Raw genomic sequence first — 20,455 nt, 5'->3', positions numbered from 1 at the left:
ATGAGGCGGTGAGAGGCCCGGGGCCTACCTCCGAGAAGCGGGGTCGCGGCGCCGCCTAGCAGCGGGCCCCCTCTGGGTCCCCGGGCCCGGTGGCGAGGCGGCGGCGGCGGCTCGGCTGTGAGGAGGCAGGGAAGCGGGTGTCCGGGCCCCGCCATGGAGGGCATGGACGTGGACCTGGACCCAGAGCTGATGCAGAAGTTCAGCTGTCTGGGCACCACCGACAAGGACGTGCTCATCTCCGAGTTCCAGCGGCTGCTCGGCTTCCAGCTCAACCCGGCCGGCTGCGCCTTCTTCCTGGACATGACCAACTGGTGAGCGGCCCCGCCGCGCCGCGGCCTCGGGGCCCCGGGGAAGAGAAGGGAGGGGACACCGAGCCGGCGGCGGGCGGGCGGGCCGGGGAGCCCCGCGGAGAGATTGGGGGACTGAGCGGGGCTGGAGGAGAGTTGGGAGCCACGGGCACCGCAGGGCTGGACGGGAGGGGGGCAGTTCGCGGGGTTCTGCGGAAAATCGGGGCCCGAGGAGCGTGGGGCAAGGGCAGGAGGCCTGGGCGTCAAGGCATAGGTCGTAGATCTGGGAGGAGAAGCATGTGGTGTTGCCTGGGAGTAAAAAGCACGGGAAATACGGATTTGGGAAGTGTTGTTGGCGCTCGGGGAGTGACAAGATTGGGGCGAAACTCTCGGGGAGGGTTGTTGTCGTGCACGAACCTGGGGCACCGGAGAGATTTGGGAATTAGGAGCTCTGTGTGTGCGTGCGTGCGTGCGTGCGTGTGTGTGTTTCCATCGCAGAGAGATAAGAAAAAGACAGTAATTGGGGGGAAGGCAAATGAATGTGATGAGGGAGATGACTTTTGGAAGAGTTGCGCCAGGGAGGAGTGGGATCTATTAATGGAGGACCGTGCGTGTTAGACCTGGGACGGGGCTGGGGCGAAAACGTTAGGAGAAAAGGGGAGGAAAGGAGGTGATTACGAAAGGGAACTTTCTGAAGGGACTAGAGCCCTGGGAGGAGGGCTCAACTATGCCTCTTTGAGAAGGATCTCCAGGATGCCTGAGGTTGAGAGGGGCTTATTTGAAAGAAAACAGGTTGATAGACCTTTGAGGGAAATGGAGAAGTTAACTTAGGCGAGGAACCAAGTGTTTTTGGCTTGTAGCTAGGTTGTAGAAGACTGAATTGGGCCCGAAGACTTTGGCACACGCAAAGAAGTGTTTCTTGGCTTGGGAAGCAGCACTGGGTATTTGTGATAAGCAGAGCTTCCTCTGTTCCCTGAGTAGGGGTTGTTGAGTTCACTCCGGGTGAGGGAGGGAGTGGAGACCATTGAGTTCTTTGAAAGACTTTCAGGTGAAGCAGCTAAACTGTCTTTGGGCGAAACAGCAGTGGGGTGCGTGCCCTTTGCTCTGTGTTGGGCATTTAGTCTCCTGGCATGTGGAATCTTGTTTCTCTTGGCATCGCTTGCACGGCCAAGCTCCCCTTTATTTCCCCGTCCACTGAATGCCTCAGGCAATTGCAGAAAAGAGGCTGTAAGCCTTTTCCCTCCGTCCTTACCTAGCTCTCATCTTTAAAGGATGTACTCATCTTTAAAGGAGAGCCTTGTAGCTGTGGTGGAATCAAGGTGATTTGTAAAAAAAAAAAATTTTCCTGCAGAGTATCTTAAAAAGCTAGTTATTAGAGCAAGAGTTAAATTGAATTTCTAGATGTTTAGAGGCAGACATTGGATGCAGGAGATAGTCTTTAGAATTAAATATCTTTTGTGTCCAGATGAGCTTAGCAGGGAAATGCAGCTTAGTGTAGTTTTCTGGCCGCCAAACTGTAGTGTTTAAATAGAGGGGGATAGGGGTTTTTGAACACACTGAGAGAAACTTTGGGGAAATTTTAAAGTGAAGTTATATCTTGAGGAGAGTGGTTTTTTTGTTTTTTGTTTGTTTTGTTTTGTTTTTTCTAGCCTACCTGGTTTCCACTCCAGCTCTTTTTCTTCCTTGTTTACCCTAGTTCAGCATAGGAAACTTGGCATATTATTGCCACCAGTTTGGTAGGGAGGATCATTATTTCTCCTTACCTTCTAGTGAATTGGACTATTTAAACACTACTCTAATAAGTTTTTAGTTCTTTTAGAGTCGGTGTCTATAAGTACAATTATTATGACTACAAAACCAAGGTAATAAATTTTATATGCTTGGAGTATGTGTGTTTAACATCTGAGATTGTTTGTTTTTAGATGTTGTGAAAAGTGAGGAATAGGTGAGGTACAATGTGGGTAAGAAAACATTAAAATATAGTTGGGCTATGAAATTTTTTTTTTCATTTGGTACTAGAGGTTGTGCTCGGGCCTCCTGCATGGTAGGCAAGCATTCTTATTTTTAGACAGGTTCTTACAAAGTTGTCCAGGCTGGCCTCAAATTTTTCGTCCTCCTGAGTAGGTAGCTGGGATTACATGTGTGTACTATTATGCCCAGTAGCAGGTTATAAAAGATTCTGTTTGAGGGTTTTTGTTTTGTTTTGTTGTGTTTTTTTGAAATGATCTCGCAATGTAGTCTGTGCTGGCTTTGAAATCATTATGAAGCCCATACTGTTCTCAAACTCATGAACCTCCTCCCTCAGCCTCCTGCATGCTGGCATTACAGACTGTATTTGAGTTTTTAAATAAACTGTTAAACTCAGAGACAGTGGAGTAGTGGCATGTGTACTGATGACAGCATATCACTGTATAAAACAAGATACCTTTCTGAGCAAAGGAATGAATCATTAAAAAATGTAAATTTTTTTCCCCAGATTTTGGGATTCTCATATAGGGGCTCAGGCATACTAGGCAAACAATGTGCCACTGAAATAAATCCCAGCCCCTATGTTCTTATTTTAAAGTATGTGGAAGTCTGTAGTTCTTTAGGAATCCACACAGTTAAGTGGTAATTCAACTTCAAGTCACATTACCTTAAACTTTGGCTGCAGAAGGGATGTTTTTATTTGATTGTAAAATAAAAACTTTTGAATTAAGAGCAAGAAGGCTTGACATTTTTTTTTTTCTTCTTGTTTTGAGATTGGGTCTTCTTTTTGTAGTCCAAGTTGGCCTTTGACTCACTGTAGAGCTTCAGATGACCTTGAACTCAGGATCCACTTAGTCTCCAAAGTGCTGGTATTTTAGGTGTGTTCTGGCTTCTTTTCTATGTGAAGTAGTTAACTCCATAATCCAGTACCAAACTTTGATTCCTATATTGTCCGAATCTTGACAGATTTTTTAGAAAATGAATACAGTACTCATTATAATAAACTGTAGTTGAGTACATACATATGCATGCATGTATACTTAATAAAGTATGTGTGTTATTACTGAAGTAAATATAGAGTCCAAGCTGGACATAGTGGTGCATGCTTATAAACCCACCACCCAAAGGTTGAGGCAGGAGGACCACCTGGAGAGGCCAGCCAGGGCTACTTGGAGGGCAGGGGATGAGTGTCATTTAATGTCTAACTTCGGTAACTCTTGAAATAGCCCAAATATAGGTTGGGAAAAAACCCCACCAACTTGCTGTGGTGGTTAACCTTTTGAAATGGAGATGATTAACCTTCCTGTGACTAAAGTGCCTGCTTTGAGTTATAATAAATAATCATTGGATTGTCTGATGACTATTAAAAATAGTAAAGTAAAAAATCATTTTGAAATGAAGACTATTAATCTAAAATTATGGGAAAATTAATGAGTTGGGAAAATTCTTTGTTTTAAAAAATAAAGTTATTAAAAAATGGACTAAATTCAATGTTTTCACCTTGTAAATTATATACCCTGCTAAAATTATTTTTTACTAAAGTTGACAAAATTGTGTAGTATTTCTGTTTGTTTAATTTAGAACTAAGTATTGTTTTCATTTGAACATTTTTGTAGTGTTTATATCTGAACTTCCAGCCACACTCCAGCCACACTGCCTCTTAATATAGGTTGGCAGTTTTCATTTCCTAAGTGAATAAAACCAAAAGCCAGACTGTAATGTGTTATGTTAGTGTAACTTTCTATAGGGGGGACGTCTTGCAGGCTATTGGCGTAGGAACAAAGAACATAGAATTCTAAACTGGAACCTGGCTTTAAAGATTTTCTGGTTTATTCCAGCTTTTTCTGTAAAGTTGTATCTAGCTCTTCCAAAAAAGCTATCTGTCTTACTCTTTTATCCCAAAGGGCAGAGATTTGCATGATATCTTAGTGTTTTAATTAATTTTTAGTTAGAATTATGTCAAAACTAAATGTACCTTGCTGCAATTTAAAATTTCATTTTATTTTGGTCTTTTTGAGACCACAGTGATCCTCCTGCCTCAGCCTCCGAGTATTGGGATTACAAGTGTATACCCTCATGCCTGGTGCAATATAAAATTTTTTCATTTGCTTATGTCTTCCTTGATAATGGAGAAAATCTAATAAACACCTTTCTTAAGTGTCCAGAAAGTTTCAGTTCAAATCACTAAAAGTTTTCAACTACTTAGAATTTTATTTATTTATATATTTATTTATTTTTTGAGACAGGGTCTTTCTATGTAGTGCAGGCTGGCCTTGAACTCATGGTGATCCTTGTACATAAGCCTCCTGAGTGCTGGTGTGCACTGCCACACCCAGCTTTACTTAGAATTTAAGCATGTTCAACTTAATGGGTTCATGTTCCTTAATTTGTCTAACTTGTACGTGTGTGTGTGTGTGTGTGTGTGTGTGTGTGTGTGTATTACTTGTTTTGTTTTTGTTTTTGTTTTTTGAGACAGTCTCGCTGTGTATTCCCGGCTGGCCTTGAACTCCCAGTGATCCTCTTGACTCAGCCTCCCTAGTGTTGGGATGCAGGTGTCTACCACCATGGTGCACCTGCGTGTGTGTGTGTGTGTGTGTGTGTGTGTGTGTGTATACACAGTTTTTTAAGGAAAAAATTAGGATTCTGAGAACTTAATATGATTTTTTAAAAATGTGGTGGGGCTGGGGTTTAGCTCAGTGGCACAGTGCCTGCCTGGCACGTGCAAGGTCGTGAGTTCGATTCCCAGTCCTGGAAACTACCCCCCCCAAAAAATATGTCAAACTATGTATCACATAAAATGAACCTGTTCTGTTTTGTTTTTTGAGACCGGGTCTTGCTGTGTAGCTCAGACTAGCGTTGAACTCACTGTATAGCCCAGGCTGGCCTTGAACTCAAGACATTCCTCCTGCCTCAGCCTCCTGAGTGCCCTTTTCTCAAAACTAGCATTTGGTGCACTTTTTTGTTTGTGTTTAGTCTGGAGATTTAAGCATGTGCTCTACCACTGAGTGAAATGCTTAGGCCCTTCGCTTATGTTTTTTAAGGAGACTAGTGTTAAGTTTTACTTGCATCACAAAAGAACTTTTTCCTAGATTCACAAACCACAGAGTGGATCTGAAACTCATTTAACAAGGGAGTAAACTTAGAAATGGATTAAGAACAGGCAGAGGAGCCTGGGCATGGTGGTGCTTGTCTGTAATCTGAGCATTTTTGAGGCTGAGGCAGAAGGATTGTTGCAAGTTTGAGGCCAGTCTGGGCTGCATAGTGAGTCCAGACCAGCCTGAACTACATAGCAAGACCTTATCTTAAAAAAAAAAAAAAAAAAAAAAAAAGGCAGAGGAGACACCAAGAGATTACATAATAGGTACTACTGATTCTCACATCTAGAATCTGATTTCATTTTATCACTGTGTGGTTATATCTTTTATTGACCTAGTAGGGGGGCCTTTGCTAATGTTCAGAACATTACTATCAGAGACTATTTTACAGAAAATAAGGCACTATCTTACAAAAATGTTTTTCCCAAGTTACATTTCTATAAAACATCTGATCCATCCATACTAGATGCATGTAGTGTTCCAAAACATTAATGCTGCTCCCCTGAGATACCTGGACACGACTAAGAAGTTCAGTACTACCCAAAACTGCACAGTACTAACCCAACGGTAATGCTTAAGAGAGATGCAACCAGTGCTGGCTATGTTAGTAAAGGAAATTTATCTACAGCTACATTGAGAAATAAGTCCAATACTAAGTCCTAAGTCAGTGTGCTCTAAAAATTTAGAAGTGACATTTGCCTTGTCACAAAGGCTGAAGAATAATTTAAACCTATAAACAGACAAAATGCCTGTAAGGGCCAGAAATGTGTTTAAAATCTCACATAACGTTGTACTATACATTTAAATTGGTTAAAGTGGTGCATTTTATTTTAAAGATGGTAATTTTTTGACCAGGTGTGGCACACTCCTGTAATCCCAGTATTTGGGCAGCAGAGGTAGGAGGATTAGCTGGAGTTCAAGGCTAGTCTGGGCTACATAATGAGTTCAAGGCCAGCCTAACCTACACAGCAAGACACTGTCTCAAAAAAGTAAAAAACATGCTTAATTCTAATCCCCTAACCATTTTGAAACACTTCCTAAGAAAGCACCTTGCCCATAGCAGGCACACAGTCTTTCTGATCCTGGGTTCTGTATGTTTCAGTCCACCCCTATCCTTATATTTTATTCAAGTTAATTCAGATAAATGTTTTCTTGTCCTGCAACATCACCCTGACAGTTTCAGGTACATGAGTTTCCTACTAGAAAGCAAATTATGGTAGGAACTGTCACCTACTATTGTATTACATGGCTAGTGTTCCTTCCAAAACATGTTTGTTTACTGCCTGGTTGATAGTTTCTGCTGCTATGTGCTAGAAGGATTTTGTGTGGGTAGTGAGAAGATGGGAGAAGGTAAAGATACCACCTCAAGCCAAGTATGGTGGTGCGTACCTGTAGCTCCAGTACTCCCGAGGCTAAGGCAACAGGATTGGAGCTTGAGGCTAGCTTGGTCTACATAGCAAGATAAAGTCCAGTGTGGATTGCATAACAGGACCCTTATCTGGTACAGTGGCTCATGCCTGAGGACCCAGAGCTCTGGGCCAGCCTGAATTACAGAGTAAAATCCTTATTTCAAGAAAACAACAACAAACCAGCGAAAACCACAAATAAAACAAAACCACCTCTGCTTGCCTAGTCTAGAATGATGATTCTAACTTGATCTATGGTTGGAAATGCTAGCCCTGCCATACAGTAAAAAGATTTTCTATTGACTGTGTTCCTTTAAAACAAAGCCAGACATAGTGGCACACACCTATAACCCCAGCACTTAGGAGGCTGAGCCAAGAAGACTGCTGTAAGTTCAAGGCCAGTGTGGGCTACATAGTGAATTCAAGGCCAGCCTGAACTATGCAGCAAGGCCATCTCAAACAAAACAAGACAACTAAAATGAATCTGGCTACTGTGTGTGTTTACAAGCTATTCTATATTATACCAAGAGTCCCAAATTATATGTGCCATTTAAGAGATAACTAAAAGAAGTGGAAAAGAATATCCAGATGCAAAACCCTCGAACTTCTTAAAAATGGACTGGAGCTGGGTGTCGTGGTACATACCTGTAATCTCAGCACTCGAGAGGCTGAGGCAGGAGATTCACCCGTTTGAGGCCAGCCCCACATAGTGAGTTCTTTTTTTTTTTTTTTAGACAGGGTTTCACTATGTATTCCAGGCTGGCCTTGAACTTGCTATGTAACCAAGGGGGCCTGGAACTTAAGCATGTTATTTATTTAGTTAGCTAGTTTTCTTCTTTTTTTTTTTTTAACCAGTACCGGGAATTGAATTCACGACCTTGTGCTTGCCAGGCAGGCACTGTGCCGCTGAGCTAAATCCCCAGCCCCTAGCTAGTTTTCTTTTAAACAAGGTCTTACAGTGTAGTTCAGGCTGGCCTTGAACTCACTGTGTAGCCCAAGCTAACCTCTCTCACAGTGATCCTCCTGCCTCAGCTTCCTGAGTCCTGGGATTACAGGTCTGCACCACCATGCCTGGCTGTCCCTAATTCAGCAGTGTTTATTGGAAATATTACCCTTCCTGTTATATTCTTGTGTTGGATATCCCACTTCTGACCAAAGTAGACTACTGTTTTGACTGCTAATCAAACTTCTGTGTAGGCTAGGCTTTTGCTCATTTCTTTCCCACACAGACTTTTGCTTTCCCAGTGTTAGCCCGCAGCTAATACTGACTCTTTTTGTTTCATGCATACTACTTATGGACTGTTAGGACCCATATATTTAATCTTTTTTATAAAAGTAAAAAAAAAAATTTGCTAAATTTTTATTTGTAAACACATTAAGTATTTGTAACCACAAAAAAAAAAAAACAATTTTCAAAACACTTAAGACAAAGTGTGTTGCAACACAGATTACAAATTTTGTTTTGTTTTGTATTTTTGAGACAGGGTCTCACTATATAGTCCAGGCTGGTCTTGAGCTTGCGAGATCCTCCTGCCTCATTCTCCCTAGAGCCGGTATTACAGGCATATACTGCCATGCTGGCAACTGATTACAAATTGACTGTTTTTGAGACAGGGTCTCACTATGTATTTCAGGCTAACCTGTATTTCAGGCTGACCTTGAACTCATTGTGTAGCCCAGGCTGGCCTTGGCATCCTGACTTCTGGGATTGCACACATGTGCCACCACTCCTGGTTACAAATTGGCATTTTATAAGCATCACTTTGAAAATGTTTTGGGTCCTTAGACCCATCTGTAGTAGTTACAGGATAAATATTGTTTTCTATCTAGATTCTCTTCTTCTTCCTGCCTTGTGAAATCCTGTCGTTTTTCTGGAATTGACATATTGATAATCACTGTTCTTAGTAGTGTTCTCTGAACTCCACTCAGAAAATTTTTATGCTATTTATCATATACACTTTTTTTGGCAGTCCTAGACATTGAACTCAGGGCCTCTTCACAGAACTATATCCCCAGCCCTTTTTGTTTGTTATTTCAACATAGTTTCAGTAAGTCCTTAAATTGCCGGTGTTGGGCTGGAACTTGGAATCCTCGTGCTTCGGCCTTACAGAATACTGGGATTATAAGCGTGTGCCATCATGCCCAGCTACAAATGTACTATTGAGAGGAAGATACCCCCCAAATAGCCTTTGTTAATAAGCATTTTATGCAGTATTTTATATGTAATAGATGTTCAGGAAATAGCCATTGAAGCAGTGTGTAAACATAAACAGGAGAAAAGGTTCATATTTTATGGAACTCTTTGAAGTTGAGTGCTGTTAATAGAAACAAATCCTATAAACTAAATTCTTTTCAGAGTTGTAGGTGTACTTTGGGCATGAGATTTACATGTTGCTAATAGTTGTGTTCATAACAGGAAAGCAAATTAAACTGTAGGTAACACCAAGAATGTTTCTGGAAGCAATTTGGAATCTATAAATTGCTTTACCTTGTCTGTTTTTCTAATTCTGTTTCCTTGTACTGAATATCTTTTTTTTTTTCTTTTGGTACCAGGAATCGAACTCAGGACCTTGCATTTGCCAGGCAGGCACTTGTACTGCTGAACTATATCTCCGGCTGAATATCTTTTGTAATTGAGTTTATGAAGGAATTAATTATTTAGAAAAATTAGGTAGCAGTTTGTTAGATAAAAATGAACAAAAATATTTTTAAGCACTCTAAAGTTTTCTTCAGTCTTTGCCAGTGAATTTCCATTCAAGAAAAAGTTTAAAGATCATGAGCATGTAAGCTCAAATAGTTGAGAAACTGCTGCAAACTGCAATACTTACAGGTGTTAGCTGGGTAGCAGTGAAGTGTGTGTCTAAGAGTTTGTCTTTTATGAAGAGTGTCTGGTTTGGTTTCTGTTGTTTTTTATCTTTCTGAGACAAGGTGTCACTATGCAGTTCAGGCTGGCCTCACACTCACTGTAGAGTCCAGGCTAGCCTCACAGCAATCCTGCCTCAGCCTCCTACGTGCTGGAATTACAGGCTGGCTAACGAGTCTGATCTCTTTAAGTCAGGTGTTGCCAGGCTAGAAGAGGGAATATGTTAAACTTTTCTATTTTTTTTTCAAGAGAAGTCAGAAATACAAGTTTTTATGAGAAGTGTCCTGCTTTTTCAATGTTGGCAACTAATTCAGATGTTTTTAAAACACGATGGGCCAAAGAAGGTACAGATTGAGGCGGAGTGTAGCCTTTAGGCCACTCATTGTAATGTCTGGACTAAAAGCGAAAGGCACAGTCCTCCTTTCCAATACAGCCGCTGCTGGTGACTTCTGTACATTTCAGGAGGCTTCTGTGTCTGCATGACACACATCTGTGCACAGAATTTCTGAGTGGCATGTCTAGAAGCAAAACTTACACATTTATTTCCAGAGCAGTGGGCACAAAGTTCTCTCTCTTTTTTTTTCCGAACCAGAAATTGAACTCAGGACCTTGTACTTGCCAGGCAGGCGCTGTGCTGATGAGCTATATCCCCAGCCCAAGGGTCTCATATCTTTTGCTTTAGCAGGAACTGAAATTCAGTTGTCAAAGTACTTGGATAGGCTGATGAAACAGATTTCTTCTTTTAATGAACAGTGTGGAGTAGACTTTATTACTTCACATACCATAAAATTTCTTTGTATTAGGCACCAGACTCTTATGTACTAATTAGATGATTTTATTAAAACTTGGGTTTACTGTGTTATTAAGAAGTAACTATTAGTGGGTTCATCTGAATTTATTTACATGATGTTGTCAAAGAACATGGTTTATTAAGCCGGGCATCGTGGCACACGCCTTTAATGCCAGCACTCGGGTGGCTGATGCAGGACAATCAAAGCCAGTTCAAGGCCAGCCTGGGCTACAGAGAGACGTTGTCTCAAAGAAAAACCCACATAATTTATTACGTTGTACTTTTTAGGGACTCAATGCAACAGGTCTAAAATTCATGGAAAAGGCTTACTTCTTAAATGACCTTCTGCAAATGAAACAAATACATTTTTCACTTGTTAGAAGATTGCTTCATTTAATAAATGTGTCCTAATGATTTGTCAAAGTTAATGTATATCTTGGAGGGGTGCAGTTTATTCCCCAATAGGTAGACTCAGGTCCCAGTATACTCAGTTTAATGAGAGTCACTTGTTTGTTTGTTTGTTTTTTGAGACAGAGTCTTGCTATGTAGCCCAGTTGGCCTCAAACTTGCAATGATCCTTCTCAGCCTTCCAAGTGCTGAGAGTACAGGTATGGGCCACCACTCCTGGCAGGAGACTTACTTTTTTTTTTTTTTTAATATAATTAAGTATATTGGTACATTTTAGATACACATAATGATCATATTTATCATAGGGCATTTGTACCTGTACATGATGTATTTTGATTAAGAGACTCACTTTTTAAAGTACATATGTAGTTGTGTTTTCCTAATGTCTTGAGCCTCTGGTCTGTTAGGTGTTTCTGAGGGTTCACACTTGGAATACTGTGCTTGAGGTCAGTGACTCACAGTCTTTACAGAGCATCTTCCTCTTAATGATTAATGGAATGACACAGGATGTGCTGCTAGCTTTGCTTTCTGGTCAGTGTGTATTTTCTAAAGTAGTTTTTTTAAAAATTTTTTTGCCAATACTTTGGCAGCAGGTCTTTAGAGAGTAGAAACCATAAGTTGGAGGATGGGGTTTAGGTAAACTGACCTTTTAAAATTTTTAAAATAATAATTTGCTGATTTGTATTATGTAGTCTGACATAAAAATTTATGTTCATCGTATGTATTAGAAATAACTGATAAGCAAAAAGAAAACAAGAACAAGCCATGTTAATAGGTCTCAGATTAAAAACATCTACCTTTTGATTTTTTATAAATCCTTATAATGCTATGTGTTTGTGTGTGTGTTTGCTTTACCAAAGTGGGATATTTCTTATATCCCAGATAGTGTTTTAAGCAATTTAATTTATAATGTAGTGTGCATAATAGTTGTAGGAAATACTGACCCTCATTTTTCAAAAAAGGAAAAGCACCAAGAGATGAAATAACCCAGAGTGGCTCCTACGTGACACACTGCGTATGATTCTTAGGGCAGCCTAGCTCTAAGCTGTGGAAGCGTGTGATGTCAGTTTTGGAGACTAAAGGTTTCACATCAAGGTGTCAGCAGAGCTATGCTTCCTCTTAAGGTTCTAGGGTAAAGTCCTTACTTGCTGCTGTTTAGCTTTCAGTAGCTCTTGTGAGTCTGTCCTGCCTTGGCTTGTAGCTGCATTACTCCATACTCTGCCTCCTGGTCACATAGCCTTCTCCTTGTGTCTCTGAATCTCTCCATCCCCCTAAGAACACCAGTCAGGCCAGGTGTGGTGTGCCGTGCCCATAATCCCAGCACTTGGGAGACTAAGTTTGAGGCCAGCCTGGGCTACATAGTGAGTTCAAGGTCAGGCTGAACTGCATAGTGATACCCTGTTTAAAAAAAAACAAAAACCGGTCAGTTGGATTTAGACCAATCTAACCTAATATGACCTGATTTTAACTGATTACATCTAAAAGACCCTGTTCTTTTTTGTTTGTTTTGTTTTTTTGAGCTAAGGTTTCACTATATAGTCCAGATTGGCCTTGGAATCACTATGTAGCCCCGGCTGGTGTCAAACCAGTGGCAGTCTTCCTGCCTCAGCCCTCAATGACCTGGGATTGCAGGCATGTGCCATCAAGCCTGTCTTATTTTTGTTGTTGTTGTTTTCTGGTACTGGGAATCAAACTCATGGCCTCATGCTTGCCAGGCAGGTGCTGTGCTGCTGAACTAAATCCCCAGCCCTCACCTAAAAGACCCTAGTTCAAAATAAACTCACATTCTAAAGTATTGAGTGCACCCGAATTTTCACTAACCTGGTATATGTATTGTAATCTATCTTCACTTAATATGTTAAAGTCATTTTTCCTTTTTTTTCTTGCAAGGGAATCTCACCAAGTTGTCCAGGTGGGACTTGACTTGCAGTCCCCCTGCCTGAGCCACCCAAAGTGCTAGGATTACAGGCATGCTCCACCTTGCCTGGCTGAGTTGTGTTGTGTGGTATTTTCATGCTGGGGATTGAGCCCAGGGCCTTGTATATACTATGCACACCCTGTACCACTGAGTTAAATCCCCAGCTCTATGTTCCTTTTTTTTTTCCTTTTCGTTTTTTTGAGACAGGGTCTCACTGTGTAGTTCAGACTGGTCTTAATTCACTGTGTAGCCAAGGCTGGGCTCCTGTGTTAGCCTCCTGAGTGGTACTTTCACTCTTGGCAAATATGGTTCTATACTTTTCCCTTCAAAGATTTCAGTGTATCCCCCATTACATGGACATAGAAAAACATAATTTTCAGAGAAAACGTCTTTCACAGGGGCTATGCTGTTGCTCACACACCAGAGGGAGCCCTCCCAGACTGATTGGAATAGGGGTGGGGGAATGCAGTTTATATAGCCACTGCAGACCTGGGATTGGGCCAAGTACAGCCCTGGGTTCAAATTCTGACCCTGTGATTGTCCAAGTACTAGGTTCAAATTCAAGTCCTGTGATTGGTCGAAATACAGGCCTGACATGGGTTCAAATTCAAGCCCAGTGATTGGTTCAAATATAGGCCTGTGACACATTAAAATTCAAGCCGTATGATTGGTCCAAGTACAGGTTTGTGTGGCAAATTTGACCCCTGTAATTGATCCAAGTGCAGGTTTGTGCGGCATTCAAATTTGAACCCTAGAAAAATATAATAATAGTACTGGGATTGAATCCAGAGCCTTGCACTGAGCTACATCCTTTAACCCTTTTTATTTTACACAGGATCTTGCTAAATTGCTGAGTCACTCAGGCGGGGCTCAAACTTTTGATCCTTCTGCCTCAGCTTCCCGAGTGCTAGGATTACCGGCATGTGCCGCCATGCCTGTTTTCAGTTTTTTTTTTATCAATATAAACTTAGTATTGCATGTTGTAGTTAAATCTTTGCTTGCATCCTTATTTTCTTAGAATTCATTCTTGGAATTTGATTGCTAGGCTAAAGATAAAAGTGGCTTTAATACTCTTAGTGTACTCAGTTGCCAGATTAATTTTCCATAAACACTAGACTCTTTTTTATTTCTGCCACTACTAAAATGAGTGACTGTTTCTGTGATACTTTTATTAATGCAACATATTGTAATTGAATTTTTAAATTTTATAGGAAAAATTGTGATCTTGTTTTAATTTGTATCTTTTCATTTCTTTTTTTTTTTTCTTTTTACGACAGGGTTTCACCATGCAGTTCAGGATGGCCCTGAACTCACTTTGTAGCCCAGGCTGGCCCCGAACTCACAGCAGTCTTCCTATTTCAGCCTTCCTGGTGCTGGGATTATAGGCATGTGCCATTACTCTTGGCTGTATCTTGTCATTTCTACTGAGTATTTTGATACACTGAAAGACTATTGTTATTGTATTTCTTTTATGAATTCACTAAACTTGCCCTTTGTCCATTTCCTATAAAAAGCTTTGCCTTTTTGTGAAAAGAAATTTTTTTCTTTGCCCTGGTTTTAACAGCAGTCATGCTGTATCTAAAAACCTAGCAAATTTGAAAAGTCTAAGGAAGAAAATAAAGCCACTAGTAATACTACTTAATGCTAATTACTGCTGTCAGTTCGTATTCATGTATATGTATATATATTTTAACATATATAGTACATATTGCTTTGCAGCCTTTTCCCCCTGCACGTATTGTAGCTGTCTTTCCAGGTCCCTTTTCCACAGTCCTTGTACATCAGCCTGTGTATCATGGACTCTGCATCTGAGGAGGATTCAGTCAACCGCAGATCACAAGTATAGTTAGTCTGGTGAAGGCTGTGTCTGCGTAAAAACACATGCAGACTTGTTTCCTTGTCACTGCTCCTAAATAGTACCATTTTAACAATATTTACGTGGTATATACATCACTGTACTAGATATTATAAATAACTGAGAGCTGATTTAAAGTGTACTGGTGGATTTATGTAGACAATATGTAAATACTGTGCCATTTCTATAAGGGCCTTGTTTGGTAGGTACAAGGAGTCCTGAATCATGACCAGAGTATTCTGTAACTTGTTTAGTCATTTATTGATCATTTTGGTTCATTTCTCACTGTTCATCTCTCTAGTTCCTTTTTGTTGCAACATATAACAGTTATTTAGGACATATTCTTACATGTAGAATTGGCAGGTCATAGGTATGCTGTTTTTTGAAGGTTCCTTTATAAACATTGCCAGATTGCCTCTTTGAAGGGAGTACCAATTAATCTTGATAACAGGCAGTAGGCAGCCTGCTTTCCGGGAATTATGTCTCTATCTTTGCCAGGTAGTTTTAGCTGATAGGTTAAAAAGTGTTGCTTAGTTTAGTTTGTATTTCCTTGATTGTTGATGAACTCTTACATTTTTTGTTTGATGTGTAAAGATTATATTTTTAAAAAATGAGTCCTGCCTATGTATCTATCATCTGGATTTCACAATTATTAATATTTTGCCTTTTCCTTTTTTTTCCAGCAGAATAACAGGTCTTCTAAAGTAAATCCAAGCTAGGTACTGTAGCTTTTTAATTTTCATTTTAAAAATATAACAGCATGGGCTGGGGATGTAGCTCAGGGTAGAGTGCCTGCCTGCCTAGCACACATGAGGCCGAGCTCCACCCCAGCACTGGTACTCCCCCTTCCCCAGTCTGTCTCTGTGTATATAAAACTTGATGTATGGTTTACATACAGTATTTCAGCATTCACCTATTTTATTTTTATTTATTGTTTGGTACCAGGAATTGAACTCAGGACCTTGCACTTGCCAGGCAGGCAGTTGTGCTGCTGAGCTATATCCCTGGCCCAACATTTCCGTATTTTAAACATACAGTTCAGCAATCTGCAGTAAGTTTACAGACTTATGAAGCCATCATCCAATCCAGTTTCACAACATTTCTGTCAGTTCCATAAACTGTCAGCCCTCCCTCTTACTTCAGCCCCAGGCAATTAGCGTTTTAGGTTTCCTTTTTGTTTTTGTGCTGGCGGTCCAATCCAGGGCCTTGCACATACTAAGCATGCACTCTACCACTCGGCTCCCCGTTTCCCGACTGTTTTATTTTTGTTTTTTAAGAATTGTCTTTTCTGGACATTTAATATAAATGCAGGCATTCAGTATATAGCCTTTTGTGACTGGCTGTTCTACCTGAGCATAGTATTTCCCAGGTTCATCTAGATCGCTGCATATATCATATATATGGAAGTTCATTTTGTTTTTCAGTACTGAGGCTAGAATCCAGGGCTTTCACACTGAGTTATATTTCTTGTTGTTGTTTTATTTTTTTACTTTTGAGACAGTGTCTTGTGAACTTGCCCTGGCTGGGTTTGAACTTGCAGTCTTCATCTCAGTTTCCCATAGTGCTGGGATTACCACCATGCCCAGCTTATTCTGCATATTTTAATGTTTTATTAATTTTATTTTTTGTAGTGCTTGTTATGAAACACAGGTCTTGTGTGTACTAGGCAAGGGCTCTACCGTTACATACCTACAACCTATATATACTTCAAAATTACCCTGTATTAAAGCTGGGTGTGGTCTGGGGATATAGCTCAGTGGCACAAGTGCTTGCCTGGCAAGCATAAGTGCTGAGTTTGATTCCCAGTACCAAAAAATACAAAATAAAAAGCCGGGCGTGTGGTGCACAGCTGTAATCCCAGCACTTGGGAGGCTGAAGCAGGAGGATCATAGCAAGTTCAAGATCAACCTGGGCAATAAAGTGAGCTCAAGGCCAGCCTGAACTACATAGCAAGACCCTGTCTCAGGAAAACCCAAAAAATGAAAAATAAAATTACCCTGTATATTTTCTTATCTATTGGGGTCTTTGTCATTTTATTTATTTATTTTTATTTTTTGAATTTAAAAGATGACTTCCTAGTACAAAAAACCGTAAGATTTCCTTCAAGATGTGAGTGCATGGTTAAATGGTATGCAGAGGTTTATTCATATTTGGTGACATCTCTGTTTTTCAAAGCTTCTTCTTTTTACCCATGGATGTAACAAGCTTGAAATCTTAATTTCCCTGAATCCCCAGCCAGGAGAATTCTTGTCAGATTCCACCAACATGGGCCAGTGTGGGCTGAGATGATGGAAAAGGAAGATAAGCCATTATTCTCCTGAGGCAACTTAGGAAGTCATGTGGAAATCATCAGACTCTAGACATCATGGTTTATCTGCCATTTTTGGATGGTGTCCGCAGACTCACTCATATTGATATTGTGGGTAGGAAAAGCTGTGAGTGGTGGTGTCTAGGAGTTCTCAACATTCTCCTGGGAAACGCCCAAGTGCTGCTACCTGTCTCCAGTCTCTGCTACAGTGACTTTGATCAGAATTCCCCCTTCTGTTTTGGCTTCAAATTTCCTGTGTTAAGCCACTTCCTCCTTAGCATACTTGAAGAAAGTTTTATTTTCCTGAATAAACTCCCTAGCCCTTGCTTTTGTTGTTGTTTTATTTGTGAATAATAGAATTAATTTTTCATGATTACTGCATGTCCTCAGCCAGCTAGAGTAGGATTGGTGAGCTTTGAGGTCACAGAGGTCAGGATTCCAGGCATGCATTAACAAGATGCTAAAAATCCATGTTATTTGGAGCAATGTCTGACTTGCTGCTCTCGTCCTTTTCCCAGTTCATTCAGGTTATGAACAGAATTGAGTTCCTTGCAAATACAGAGCTGATTTATCTATATTTTTGCTAGTGGTAAGCCAGAAATTGCTCCCAGCTGCTTGACTGTCTTTCCATAAAGTTACTGTATTATCTCAGCCTCCTAGAGTGTTAGTGATACAGGGGGAAAAATGTAACAACACAACCTGCTAGATGTCTGATATGCCAAGTTTGTGGTTCCTAAAATGGAAGAATGAGTTCTAAGGAACAATGGAAGTTAAGAGTAGGAAAATTTATTGGGGAATAGGAATAGCTCCTGAAAGACAGGAGGGTTCCTAATGGGATGTCTTGTCCTTTTATTTCTTTTATTTTTAGTTCTTTTTTGTTAGTTTTTTTTTGTTGTTGTTTGTTTGTTTTGAGACAGGGTCTTGCTATGCAGTTCAGGCTGGCCTGGAACTCACTTTGTAGCCCAGGCTGGTCTCGAACTCACAAAGATCCTCCTGCCTCAGCCTCCTGAGTGCTGGGATTACAGGCGTGCACCACCACACCTGGCTTTAGTATATGTTTGTATTATAATAATTACATTCATCTTGGGGAATTGGTATATATACCAGTCATTTTTAGTCTTAATTATTTTTCCACTTTTTTCCCTGCCCTCCCCTTTTCCCCTAGTTTTTGTCATTTAAAAATGGATATATATGTTGTATTTTGTCCATATTTTTCAAGTTTGCTATTTGTGTTTTAATGTCTTAGTTGCATTTGAATATATAACTTTAAAAGTAGCCTCGTGTGGTGGCGCACGCTTGTAATCCCAGCCCTCAGGAGGCTGAGGCGCGGAAGGATTGCCTGGGCTACATGGTGAGACCCTGTCTCAAAAAACCTTCATTTTGGTTTGGTTTGTTTTGGTTTTGAGACAGCGTCTCGACAGGACACATAGTCCAGGCTGACCTCAAACTCACGGTGATCCTCCTGCGTCAGCCTCCAGGTGCTGGGATTATAGGCGTGTACCATCACACCCACCTCTAAAAGTAGTATTATGTTTCTTATGGAAAGTTTTAGATAGTACATAGATCCTTGCCTCTTGTCCCACTGCACTCTCAAAGTAACAGTTATTCTTTTTAACATTTTGGCACACTTTTTGCCCTGTTTTCTGGGAAATCTCTTCAGCGTTGCTTTTTTCAGAGTTTTTTTTTCTCCTGTTTATTTGCTTTTGTCTTTCTTTTCTATTAGATACTTTACCTTAAACACATTGTGGTTCTCAGCTATGTACTCCTACAGAAGGCTCAAGAAGTGCTGGGAGCTGTGGCAAGACTGACTGTTGGGGCTGTAACTGTGGGCGTAGCAGCTCCACCCACTTCCTCCAGGGTGGGGCAGACACAGGCAGTGCAGTGTTCAGACTGGGAATCCCAGACCTAACTGTTCCGTTGAGCCAAATACGTAACTTTGGGTTTTGTCCCCATCTTCACCTTCACTTGTAGGGGGCCTGGTGCTAATAATTTCTGGGCTTTTTAGGGGGAGTCCTCATTAAAAAGGTTGCTGTCTTTTCCACTGCTGGCTGAGGAGGGTTCTTAGGTCGGTTAAGTCGTTTACCACTTTTTGTTTCACCTTCTAGTGCCTCAGATGTCTCTTTTGTTTACTTTGTCCTTGTGAACGTAAGCCCTTTCCCCTGTATGTCCCTGTTATTTAGGCAACTTTAAGGAGAGAACTGAGGCTAGTGCATGCATTTAGTATTCAAGTTTTAATAGGAAGTGCTGGGTTTGCATCTAAAAGTTTTTATTCTGCCTTATCATGCCTCTGTTTGCATGACTGGATATGGTAGATAATTTCAGTATGTCAATTGAATAACTGATCGAATTGTATCAATGTCTTGTATATAGGTTTCTTTACCTAAATAAACTGAAAAGATAACAAATTCTAAATTACCTTTGGCTGATGGGATTATAATTGATTTTGATTTTCTTCGTTGTGTTTTCATCTTATTTCTTAAATTTTCAACAGTAATATACATTGCTTGGGTAGTGAAAAAATATCTAAGTGGGAAAGTGCTGCTAGTTAATCAGATCCTTGGAGAAAACTGGCCTGGAGCTCAGTGTGCTCCTCTGTTACCTCATTCTGAGTGTCAGAGTTGTGCTTTGTCTTTCACCTCCTTTAGGTAGTCTGCAATTAGCAACACTTATTTCAGGGGGAGAAGAGTATATGTTACAGAGGTTATTCTGAGTTTTGGGGGTTTTTTTGTTTCGTTTTGAGGCAGGGTCTCACTGTATGGTTCAGGCTTTTGTGTGTTTCATTTCAAAACAGGGTCTCACTATGTGGTTCAGGCTGGCCTTGAACTCATTGTGGAGCCCAGGCTAACCTCGAACTCTACTGCAGTCCTCCTACCTCAGTCTCCTTAGTATTAGGAGTGCACCACTACACCTGGCTATTTTGGAAGGCAGCTGTGCTAACCACTATACCACCAGCGCCTCTTACCTGGCTATTTTGAAGATTTTCAAACCTTTAGAAAAGTTGAAAGAATAGCACAGTGAATATTTGTATACTTTCCACATATTCTGCAGTTTTCACCATTTTGCTATAATTCATTTTTAAGTATTTACTAAATTTTAGTGTATAATCCATAAATTAACCCATTTTACTTGTTTGTTTATTTTTTAGACAGGGTTTTGCTATGTAGTTCAGGCTGGTTTCTAACTCATACTGATCATCCTACCTTTGCCTCCCAGGTTCTGGAATTACAGGCACGTGCCACCACGCCCAGCAGTTAACCCATTTTAAATGTAGTCCTATCACTCTGGAGGCTGAGGCAGGAGGATTGCCACGTGTTTGACTGCAAATGTGATTTCACTTCTTTCTAGCTAAATAACCCATTGTGTGTGTGTATCACATTTTCTTCATACACCCAGTGGTCGGCACCTAGGCTGATTCCGTATCTTGGCTGTTATGAGCTGTGCTGCAATGAACATGGAAATTGAAGTTTCTCTTAGTGTGTTGACTTTATAGCTAGATCATATGGGAGTTCTGCAGTTTTGTTTTTTTTAATTTTTTTAAATTTTTTTTGGTTTTTCTC

At 40.6% G+C, this 20,455-nt stretch overlaps 1 protein-coding gene across 1 annotated transcript in view; it reads left to right on the top strand.

Moving 5' to 3' along the window:
* Window positions 1–20,455, top strand: part of LOC102018326 (chromosome unknown open reading frame, human C6orf106) — a gene marked incomplete at its 5' end in the record, with an annotated part of 72,001 nt that continues 51,546 nt past the window's right edge. The window contains 1 exon segment of the mRNA XM_005389532.2: window positions 1–311. Within this exon segment, the coding sequence (XP_005389589.1) occupies window positions 154–311 (158 nt within the window).

The sequence above is a fragment of the Chinchilla lanigera genome, unplaced genomic scaffold (genome assembly GCF_000276665.1).
Source record: "Chinchilla lanigera isolate Chin_1 unplaced genomic scaffold, ChiLan1.0 scaffold00036, whole genome shotgun sequence".
Classification (NCBI taxonomy): domain Eukaryota; kingdom Metazoa; phylum Chordata; class Mammalia; order Rodentia; family Chinchillidae; genus Chinchilla; species Chinchilla lanigera.
This window is presented reverse-complemented; position numbering and strand designations above follow the sequence as displayed.